An 11,760-nucleotide genomic window follows, 5' to 3' on the forward strand; every position below is an offset into this window, starting at 1 on the left:
GATGGGGATACAGGTACAATGTGCCGTGGTTCATTAATGAGATGGACAGATTAAGTCTCTTTCTGAGGAGTTTTAAAAAAAAAAACAGATCAAAGATGAATGCCGGTGGTCTGTGTAGTTCCTCTTTGACTTGAGGATTAGAGCTGGGGAATGTTCATAGCTGTCTTCACAATTACACTGAGGCTAATGGAAGCCGACGCCGTTAATCTTCTCACGTTGGCACCAACGCATGTCTTCTGCGCCGCTCCAAAGCTCTCGCTGGAGCGAGTGCGCCTTATGCGGCAGCAACGCCACCCATTCACACACTTTCAATACGTTATCCTCTATGAGAAATTCCACGGCATTTACATTCTACTCGCTTCGGATAGCATGAAAACCAAATGTGACGCTGGGAAGGCCGACTGACTGCATGCTCACAAATTCGTCCACCCTCCAAATGCAGAGAGGACTTTGGCGACATGGCTCGCTGTGAACGTCTGCCAGCGTTGCCACATCCCAAGCCAGGATTCGTCATCGTTGGCACGAGCGGCGTAATTTCCCCAAACCCTTTAACAGCCGCTCTTTATACACAGCCAGAGATTTTAGAGATGAAATGAGCTTCACTCTGTGCAGATGCACAGACATTTGTGCAATCATTGTGATTAGCTACGCTGTTAGAAATGGCCGTCTGAAAACTGCCGGAAAAGAAAGAGAGCGCCGGTTCTCAAGTAAACCGGATCGCTGGGAGAATAAAATGGCTAGCTCTAATTCATTTGACTTACACGTGACCTATTTTCCTCGTCTGTCTGTCTTTCTGTTACTCGTCCTGTCCATCGACCTATTAATATATCCTGTCATCTGTTTTCCACCTGCCCCCATGCTTTTGCTTTAGTTTTGCTCTAATGATCCCGTGGCTGTAGTGTGAAACAGCGGTGCATGAATGAGCATGAATGCCCAGTCAAAGTGACCACCTAATTGCCGTGAATTACCCAGCTCCCTGTGGTCGTGGTGGTAATGACACTGGTGTTGGTAGTGGTGGTGGTGGTGGTGGTGGTGGTGGGGGGGATTTCTCATGCCGAGAGGAGTAATCATCTCATGAGGACACCTCAGTATCACATCTCATCATATTTGAACGTGGCACCTGGCTCGGCGCTTTTGCAGCTGAGCACTGTGCGATAGCCATTTTGTTGTGCCTTTTGAAATGCACCGCTGTCATTGATGTGTCGACCATATCTTAAGAATGGGTTGTGTAGCCAGGGATGACAGAGTGTGTTTAATGTCTCGGTTTCCGCGTTTGTGATAAGGGCTTCTACCAGCCACAGCCACACAAACACATCGCCGCCTCGGCGAGAACCACTGAAATGATCCGCGTGATGAGAACACATTGATAAGTGTGAATTTAATTGAGGGTTTTTGAAGACCCTCTCTGGGGCTGTCCCCACAAGCCCATTTTTAACACAGGGGAAAGAAGATTATATTTAGCGTTCCACAACCATGAGCGGCAGCATGGTGGCTCCATGGTTAGCACTGTTTCCTCACAGCAAGAAGGTCCTGGGTTCAAACCTGGGTCCTTTCTGTGTGGAGTTTGCATGTTCTCCCCGTGTCTGCATGGGTTTCCTGCGGGTGCTCTGGTTTCCTCCCACCATCAAAAAGACATGTACATGTTAGGGTTAATACTCCTGCCTGTGCCCCTGGGCAAGGCAATGGGAAGAAGAACTGGAGCTGGGCCCCGGGTGCTACAGCTGGCCACTGCTCCTACACAATAAGATGGGCTACATGTAGAGAACACATTCACTGTAAGAATACAACGTCAAATAAAGTGGCTTTCATTTTTTTTTTCATTCAAAAACTGATGCTTGATTTACAGCGAAGATGGAAAAACTCATCTCATGGCATCGCTGTGTTAGTCTGCTATCCGTTTTGGCTAAGCAGCTGGCCCAAACAGATCCAGATTCTGGATGTGTGAGTGCAAAACATTATGGGTATCATGTGCCCACGAATGGCCGAATCACAACCCAATTGCCCCCCCGGAGATAAATGAAATATTCTGCTCCTGATGACTGGAGCATTGGATCGTGGAGGCTTCTGCTGGCCCCGACCGAGGCTGGCATTTGAGGGAGAGAGAGCGAGACAGACGAGGGGGTGCGGGGGTGCACGCAGAAAGACGTGTCTGGCAACATCATTGTTTGCAACGAGTCACCTGAAGGATAAGCATCTCTCTTTGCAAGTGCGCCTGCCTACCCGTTGGCCCACCTTGTCTTTCTAGAAGGTCCCAGATACCTCTGCCAATACCTTTTCCACGAGCCTGACAGGAGAATAAAACGCCTGACACGGCTAGAAATGTAGTGGTGTTAGCTTCACAAAGTGGAACAATATGTGATATTGTTCATTCCGTTGACTGATACGGCGTTTGAGACGTGGGTAATTTCTTCTTTTTTTTAAGTCTTGATTGCTTTTTCTACATCTCACAATTTCGCTCATTTCTTTTCACTCTCCTCGCTCATCCTCCACACTGAGCCGCTCAACAAAAAAAAATTACTCAGTACACATATCACACTCCCTGCTGTTAAAGAAAGATTAGAGAGGAATGGATTTTAAAAAAAAACACGTGGGCACACACACAAACACACACACACACACACACACACACACACACACACTCACACACATTCATAAACATACACACACATACTTGCAAATCTATACTTGTGGGGCCCCCTCATTGACTAAATTCATTTCCTAGCCCTTAACCCTAACCTAACTACATGCCTAACCCTAACCCCTACTCTAACCTTAACCTAACCCTAATTCTAACCTTAACCCTAAAACCAAGTCCTAACCCTAAAATAGACCCTTTTCCTTGTGAGGCCCCATAAAATGGCCCCACAAGGTAGGTGGTTTCTGGTTTTTCTATTCTAATGGGGTCATTTGGGCCCACACATACACACACACACACACCCCTCTCAATGATCAAAACTCCACCCAAACCTAGGTTGTCGTGAAGGACAGCCCTGTATTGTTCCACTCAAACATTTTTTTGGGCCTTCGCCCCGGGTATCTTGAGGTATATCTCAACAATGTGTCGCTTGCCACTGAATGCTCTGCGGTTGGCTGGATGCAGAGCTGACTCAGATCTTGTTTCTTTCTTCTTAGTTTATTTTCTCATTCATGTACGTGGGATTGAATTCACCACATCCTTTATCATCTTTATGCACAGTTAAACATCATGCCACCACCAGCTACTACACTCATCACTCTGTCTTACTGATGTTGTCAACAGAAACTTTCCCGAGTCCCTGCGGCAGCTGAGAGGGGTCGACACTTGCACTGCAAATCCTGAGTCATTGTGTTTGGCGAGAACACTGAAATGAAGCACGATGGTCTCCCAGCCGTAGCGAGAATTCGGGAGGCAGGTGGGAATTGAACCTGGGCTCCCCGCACCACAGGCGACTGCGCTAACCAGTCAACTAAAGGGTCCGACCTGTTAGCCAAGGGCTATTAAGTCTACACATCCGTAGTCATTACACTGTTACACTACTACCTCCCCCCTTGGGAAGCACATCCCCCCACTTCAGCGTACCCACTCCCTCGAGTCTCTGAGTGCATCTGCATCCCACCGCTGCCAATAATGTAGTGGTAATTCAGGGGGCAGCCAGGAATTGAACCCAGGTTCCCCGCATCACAGGTGACTGTGCTAGACAGTCAACTAAAGGGTCCGACCCGTAAGCCAGGGCCTAGAGAGTCTAGTCACCCGTGGTCCTTACCACCTTCCTTCAGGAAGCGCGTCCCCACACTTCAGCGTATCAGCTCCCTCACTTCCGATGGCCTCGCGGTCTCACCATCCCACTTTTGACACCAATGTAGCGAATTCAGGGGGCAGCTGGGAATTCAACCCAGGTTCCCCGCATCACAGGTGACTGCGCTAGACAGTCAACTAAAGGGTCCGACCCGTAAGCCAGGGGCTAGAGAGTCTAGTCACCCGTGGTCCTTACCACCTTCCTTCAGGAAGCGCGTCCCCACACTTCAGCGTATCAGCTCCCTCACTTCCGATGGCCTGGCAATGTAGCGAATTCAGGGGGCAGCCGGGAATTGAACCCGGATAGCTCGGAACACGGGCAACTATGCTAACCAGTCAACTACAGGGTCCGACCCTTGTTGACTGCTGCTCATTTTAAGTCAGACACACATAAAAAAATGAAAAAAAAAGAACAAAGAAAAAAATGTATAAGCACACACACACACACACACACACACACACACACACACATCACGCATGTTACATTTGATAGAACCAGCAGGCAAGCTGAAGGCTCCCAGCACACGCCATTATCCCTCTCTGTTCTGCCCAGAAGATGAGGGCCAATTCTGGCTGTATACCCCTATCTAATTTTAATTAGCCTCCCTTCTCGGGATCTATTCTAGCTTGCTATTGGTTGTAGGGGCGGGGGATATTTGCCCCCCCACCTTCCCCAAATTCCACCAAAAATACCAATTCCGCAACCACCCACACACCAGCAGCCCTCGCCCCGTCTCTCCTGTCTGGCGCAAACAGTCCACACGCCACATTATTATTCAGACTGCTCCCTAGCCCGAGCCTCTCACTCACTCCCAAACAGACCCCCCCCCGCCCCCACAAGCACACAGGAGGACGCATGTACAGTAAATCCATGGATCACTCCAGGGGAGCCCGCTTCATTTGAATAAACGCGTCTCGTAACACGTCAGGGGCCGCGGCTACCCGTGACGGGGGCACGCGAGAGCGCGGCGTTAACCGAAACGCACGATGCCTGCTGCAAAGAGTTGCAGTTCACGGTCTTGAGGGAAATATAGCCGCCTCGTTTCCAAAGCGCAAGGTGTTGATGGTGCCCATTAGTCTGTCTGCCTCTGATGATGCGCGATACACTGATGGAGCGCTCGCAACGCCGGGACACGTCAGCACACTGACTGCCGCAGCCGCTCCCTGGGCTTTAATGAATGCTCCTGCACAAATAAGAAAGCAAAATGTAGATTTTTCCACCACCACCCCCCCCACACACACACACCCCACCTCCCACGGCTTAAGTTATGCTTTGTGGATGGGAGGGTCAGATTGAAATAAATTGCAGTGCAGAGGAGCTCGGAGTAAGTAAAGCTTTCAAGCGAGAGCGGTGGCGGGGAAGTGCAAAACGTGTTATTTGTCCCTCCAAATTGCCAACAACACAACACCCGCGTAGTCTCGGAAAGTAGCGAGCGCTTAACGACGCCGGCGGGCACGGCGGGAGGTAAAACTTAACAATCGTTTGACGCCAGTCAGCAAATGGAATGCAAATCAACCTGATGTGACCTTATGCACAGCGAAGCACTTTCAGTTCCTCACATTAGAACGCGGCACAGACCTCGAAACCCGGATCCCCGTACCCCCCCCCCCATGATGCAAGACCCGTTAACTGGTTCCCTGTCCTTGAGACAGAGTGTGTGTGTGTGTGTGTGTGGGGGGGGGGTTAACAATGTCTTGGGTGGGAAGTCATTGGTCCTGATAGTAAAATCAACTCTGGACTGCCGTGAGGCAGCTTGGGCACCTGTACATCTATATTCGAGCCCGGAGGGGTAATTGCTGCCAGGTGCTGGACCCCAAACGAGCGTGTGATTGATCTGGATCGATGCGGTTCACACTTTCACTTATACTGGAGGGTAATGCACAACAGAGAGCAACGACAGGAGTCAGCTTTTTCCTATAGGGCGGAGGGATATCTCCCCCCTCGCGTCCCCCCACCCGCTCATACCCAAACATATGAATGCTTATCAGTACTAATCAGCTCTCTACTTTAAACCGGCCGTGTCACAGACGGAACAGACTGAACAGAGAGAGAGGAGGAGAAACGAGGAGGAGGAAAAAGAGAAAGAACGAGTAGGAAGTACATGAGCAACTGCCGTCCATCTGTTTATACTCCTCCATCAAGGGTCTCTAGTGCTGTGCCCTGATTAAAGGAAGTTAAAGTTACAATTTTGCGTGTCTGTGTGCGTGCACACACATGCACGTGCACATGTGTGTGTGTGTGCGTGTGTGAGTGTGCATAAGCAAGGTTTCCTTAGGTGTTATTAAGATTGGGGTAATTTGGGTGGGGGTTTATTGTGGGGTCCATTCCAGGGTCAGCTGCAGTGGGTGTCATTCTGTATGAATGGCGATCATTCACACGTTGCTGAAATGACTCTCAGTGTCACTTCCCCAACAACCGCAGCACAACCGCAGCACAACCGCAGTACAACCGCAGCACAACCGCAGTACAACCACAGCACAACCGCAGCACAACCGCAGCACAACCGCAGCACAACCGCAGTACAACCGCAGCACAACCACAGTACAACTGCAGTACAACTGCAGCACAACCACAGTACAACCGCAGTACAACCGCAGCACAACCGCAGCACAACCGCAGCACAACCGCAGTACAACCGCAGTACAACCGCAGCACAACCGGAGTACAACCGCAGCACAACCGCAGCACAACCGCAGTACAACCGCAGCACAACCACAGTACAACTGCAGTACAACTGCAGCACAACCGGAGTACAACCGCAGCACAACCGCAGTACAACCGTAGTCGCAATTACAGCACAGCCGACAATGTACAGCAGCACCACATCAACTAACTGGAGCTTCACCCGATGATGCCTCCAGAACTGCGCCAACACTGATTTCTCTTCTTTCTATCTATCTATCTATCTATCTATCTATCTATCTATCTATCTATCTATCTATCTATCTATCTATCTATCTATCTATCTATCTATCTATCTATCTATCTATCTATCATCTCATCATCCATCTGTCTGTCCAGCCATCCGTCCGTCCAGCTGTCTATCTATCTGTCCATCCCTCCATCCATCCGTCCATCCCTCCCTCCCACCGTCCGTCCGTCCATCCATCCGTCCCTCCCTCCCTCCATCCATCCGTCCGTTCATCCCTCCCTCCCTCCGTCTGTTCATCCATCTGTCCATCTGTCTATATATGTCACTCCCTCCCTCCATCCGTCCGTCCGGCTATCCATCCATCCCTCCCTCCCTCCATCCATCCGTCCGTGCGTCCATCCATCTGTCTATCTATCGATCCATCACTCCCTCCCCCCTCCCTCTATCCGTCTGTCTGTCCCTCCCACGTCCATCTATCTATCTATCTATCTATCTATCTATCTATCTATCTATCTATCTATCTATCTATCTATCTATCTAGTTTTTGGAGGTAGTGTTCTTCCTGCTTTGCGCAGTAGTGCAGGTTTGTGTAAATGTAAATATCATTCACAGATGCAAAGCCACTGAGGGACAACAGACATTCTGCCCGTTTCCAGGGGAGAGGGAGAAGGGGAAGTTGGGAAGTGAGGAGGGAAGAATGTCGACTTACCATTTTGTGCGGAGTCGCCTGGACGGGAGACATAGGAGAAAGAAAAAGAAACAACAAGAGATATATCAGTTCATACAGCAGACAAAACTGTTTGCAGAAACAGAGACCGCTCCTCACAGTGTTAACATGAAATACGTCGGCACAACAGAAAACAAAACTCCAGAATGGGATCATTACTGGGGATTAGGGCTCCTGATAAACTGATCCCCCAGAAATTACTCTCAGCACAGATTTGTAAGTGACGTTGTGAGGTAAAGCCGGGAGCAGACAGTAATAGTAATGTTGTCTTAATTTGAGGGGAAAAGCCCGGGTTTAAAACAAGGACGGATTTTGGGATTTAACTTCAGCGATCTTCTCCCAAATAACATGTGAGCCACTATGTAAGGTACCTTTCTGTATTCGGTGAGACTTGTTACTTAGAAATGTCTGTAATGCACAGGAGTGACCTCGCTCGCCAGAAGCCAAGCTAACATCAGGTCACGGCTAAACAAAAACCCAATCGCAATGATAGATTCAGTCGTGCATAAGTAATAATCCTGCAACTCGGAATAGATGAGACAACTGTCAGGCACACAAGACAAAGCCGAGTTCTCCACTTCACACTGCCCCTTAAGTAAAGGACACAGCATGTCAACCTGTGGCACACGACTGGCCGTCATACAAGAACCGGACAAGAGGACACGAGGGCCCGCAAACACAGGCCGCAGACTGAGATGGGCCGCAAGAGACACGGCAAGAAGACCAGCAGATAAAGGCAGACAGAGGGATGGACAGAATGAGAGCACAGGGCGGGGGGTAGCTCACGACGGGGAAACAAAAGTCAAAGGAGCAATGGCCAAAACAAGTAGAACAGCGGTCGACAGAAAGGGGAAGGGAGCCGGGCGGAGTTACTCAGCAAAATGATGATCATCTAATCTCAGGCAACTTGCAACATCATCAGTTAAGTAGCAGAGACTTGATGGTCCTGCTGTACCCAGTGTGGGTGTGTGTGTGTGTGTGTGTGTGAGTCTGTGTATGTTTGCAAGCATGCATGTGTTTTTGTGTGCATATGCATGTGTTCGTATGTGCACATGCATGTGTGTTTGTGTACATTCATGTGTGTTTGTGTGTGCACATGCATGTGTGTTTTTGTGTGCACATGAACATGTGTTTGTCTGTGTACCTGCATGTGTGGGTGTGGGTGTGTACATGCATGTGTTTTTCTGTGCACATGCATGTGTGCTTGTCTGTGTACATGCATGTGTGTTTGTGTGTACATGAGTGTGTTTGTGTGTGTGTACATGCATGTGTGGGTGTGTGAGGCTGGTAATAGGAAATGCCTGCTGATCTGTGCAGCCAGTTCAGTATCAGTTCAGCATCCGTTCAGCATCAGTTCAGTATCAGTTCAGTATCCGTTCAGTATCAGTTCGGCATCAGTTCAGTATCAGTTCAGTATCAGTATCTGTAGCCTGGCCTCCACTATCTAGCTCCAGTTCCATAACAGGGAGAACCACGTCTAGCCGGTACTAGCCTTGTTTTCTGTCCAACGTTCAAATAAAGAGGCAAAAAAGTTGTAATAAACACACATTAAACACACATTAGAAATACTGATTCTTGTTTGCCAGGTAAAAACTCTTCATTAAGAGTGAACTGAATCCTTGTGAACCCTTGCTGTGGCAGGCGCTAGGTGTGGAAATGAACAAGATGCTGGGGCGGTGGTAAAGCAGGTCTCTATCACAGTTGTCCCAAGTAAAATTTGGTTTTCAGAGCAGCAGATTCACCAATGCATGTGAGACTTCACATTTTCAACTTCAGAGTGCCAACTCTTCAGTGTATCGCGTCAAGGCCGCCTGCAGGATTTTCTCTGATGGCACAGACAGATCAGAGAGGTTATGTAACGTCACATAATCAACCGCAAATCCGACTATACCTTTAGTCCAGCCAAGACGAACTGTGGTGACACTACTACTACTCCTACTACTCCTACTACTCCTACTCCTACTACTAGCACTACTCCTACTCCTACTACTACTACTACTCCTACTACTACTACTACTCCTACTACTAGCACTACTCCTACTCCTACTACTACTACTACGGAGCCACAATACTTGAACTGGACAGCTTCAGCTAAAGACCGGTGCTGCAGGAGAAGCTGGGCAGTCGATCTGCTTACGGCACTGTGAATTCAAGTTTTACTATTTAATGAAGAAATGATTTGATGTTAGAATTACACAGTGTGCTGCAAACAGGGTCCGAAATTAACTTTTTGGCTTACTGGCTGAGGGGACTGGTAGATGAAAGAATCTACCGGCCAAGCGTATTTTTTACCGGCCAAAACAGTCAGTAGCCTTTTTTGTGCCATACATACGTTTTCAGTACATATCAATGAGAGAATAAGGTATTGTGTTGAATAAAACCTTTTAAAAATGTGACAAGAGCAGATCTGAAGCAAAAATATTTTTATTTAGAATTAGTCAATGGTTAAACGATAAAATGTTAAAAGTATGATTGCATGTTTCATTTGCCGTAATATTATAACTACTCGAGTGCTCAACATGCCCATCCCTAGTCCCAGACTATTTCTCACTCTACAGCAGCCACTCTCTTTGCACCGTCCATGAAGTCTGGCCTCCTGCTCCTGACAGAGTCTTGGTGCCACAAATCAGCAGCACTGGTTGGGTCATACTCCCTGATCTCGGGAGATGACAGCTGCACCATCAGTAGATCCCAGAGGGTGTCTTGAGTTGAGGTTGGACCGCCAGTCAGTTTTAACCTGTTCCATGGCGTTGAAGCTAGCACACAGCTAACGTTAGTGCAAGTTAGGTGTCACATACTATAGCGCTAGCTGGCTAATGTTAGCTACAGCCAGCACTTTGTTGACGCTGTATAAGGATATTTTGAGATGACAACTAAATTCAATTACTCGCACATCCATTCGAAGTCGGAGAGTGGTCTGGCCTTCTTGCCAATGGCCTGCACAGTCCTAAACATGTTCTGAATTCTCATGCTGGTCTGCTCAGACATGGCTATGAGCACCTTTACAAAGGACGTTGCAGGAGAGGCTCCGATTGAGCCCGAGAGGCATTCATACAGGTAATGTGACATCTGGAGGTCTCATGTTCCTTGATGTTTTCTTCCTTCATTGTCTTGTTACCGATGACAAATTAATTGCTACGGTTTTTGGCTTACTGGCGACAGACGGAGCAACTCATTATCGCAGTCTGTACGTTATACTCCAGCCAGCCTCTCGCAGCTCCTTTATCTTTATACCTCCACTTTTCACCAAACTTTATTTTTTTCAGTTTGGTGGTGGTGGTGGTGGCTTCTTCCTCCTCTTCGGGGCACGGTTGTCTTTCTGATGGTGGTTTTGCATCTTCTAAATATCGCCACGTAACTGGTGTTGCTCGCTAACGTTAGTTAAAGAATAGAGTAGGCTAGTACCGAGTTTGACGGGTGCTGCTGTCGTTGTTCCTCTCGAGCGTGTGTGTAATGTTACCCACCAGTAGCGTCTAGCAACATTCTAATGCACTTTGATTGGTTAATTTCTGTTATTGTTGTTGCTATGTTATTGCTGTTGCTAAGGAGAGAGAGAGGGAGAGAGAGAGATGGGGGGATTAAGTGGTTGGATTTCACTTTTTTTGTTACTCGCCATGTGGCGGGTAGGCCTCTGAGTTTTACTCGCCAGTCAGAAAATCTACTCGCATTTGGCGGGTGGCGAGTGTTAATTTCGGACTGCAAATAAAGGTATCATCGTTATAATTGTAAGCCTACATTATTTTGTCATTAGCATATCAGCCTACAATGGCATCAATAACTTGACTCTTGTGCAGGAGAATTTTATTTATTTATTTATTTGTTTATTTTGAGCATTATGCCTATAGGCTGTGTTAGTTACAGTTCGAGTTGGGAATTATCACAAGATCATCAATTATGAAAATATTACCACGATGACAATTATGAAAATGTTACCATTATGACAATATAACACGCGTAATGTTCACATCAACTCACATGAAACAATGTCATGATTGTTGGGAACTGAGCAAGACTTGCACCGCTGCATCATCCTTGCAGGTATCAAATAAATCAGAGGGGCGGGGGGGGGGATGTTGTCACGTCATCCAGTGCTGTAGATCATATAGTAGCGAGCCCAGGCATACAAGCTCGGATTCTTCCAGAAACGTCATTAATCTGACATTCAACTCGTGTGCATTCAAGGGCAAACTCACACACAAGTATCCTCCTGTTCACCTCGCACAAAGGATGCTCCTGTTCACCTCGTATAAAGGTGGCAAACTGACATTAACCAGACACGGTTATCAGATTCACATGGACCACTTAACGACCTTTCCAGGTCATCATCCCCCTGATCACAGGACCAAGATTTAATCTCATCTCCACACAAGAAAGAAACTCTTATC

At 47.9% G+C, this 11,760-nt stretch overlaps 1 protein-coding gene across 1 annotated transcript in view; it reads right to left on the reverse strand.

The window, feature by feature from the left end:
- nrxn2b (neurexin 2b) overlaps positions 1–11,760 on the reverse strand; it is a 919,866-nt gene that overhangs the window by 677,847 nt on the left and 230,259 nt on the right. The window contains exon 4 of the mRNA XM_056300763.1: positions 7,358–7,375. Within this exon, the coding sequence (XP_056156738.1) occupies positions 7,358–7,375 (18 nt within the window). The remainder of the gene's footprint in view (positions 1–7,357; positions 7,376–11,760) is intronic.

The sequence above is a fragment of the Lampris incognitus genome, chromosome 20 (assembly GCF_029633865.1).
Source record: "Lampris incognitus isolate fLamInc1 chromosome 20, fLamInc1.hap2, whole genome shotgun sequence".
NCBI lineage: Eukaryota > Metazoa > Chordata > Actinopteri > Lampriformes > Lampridae > Lampris > Lampris incognitus.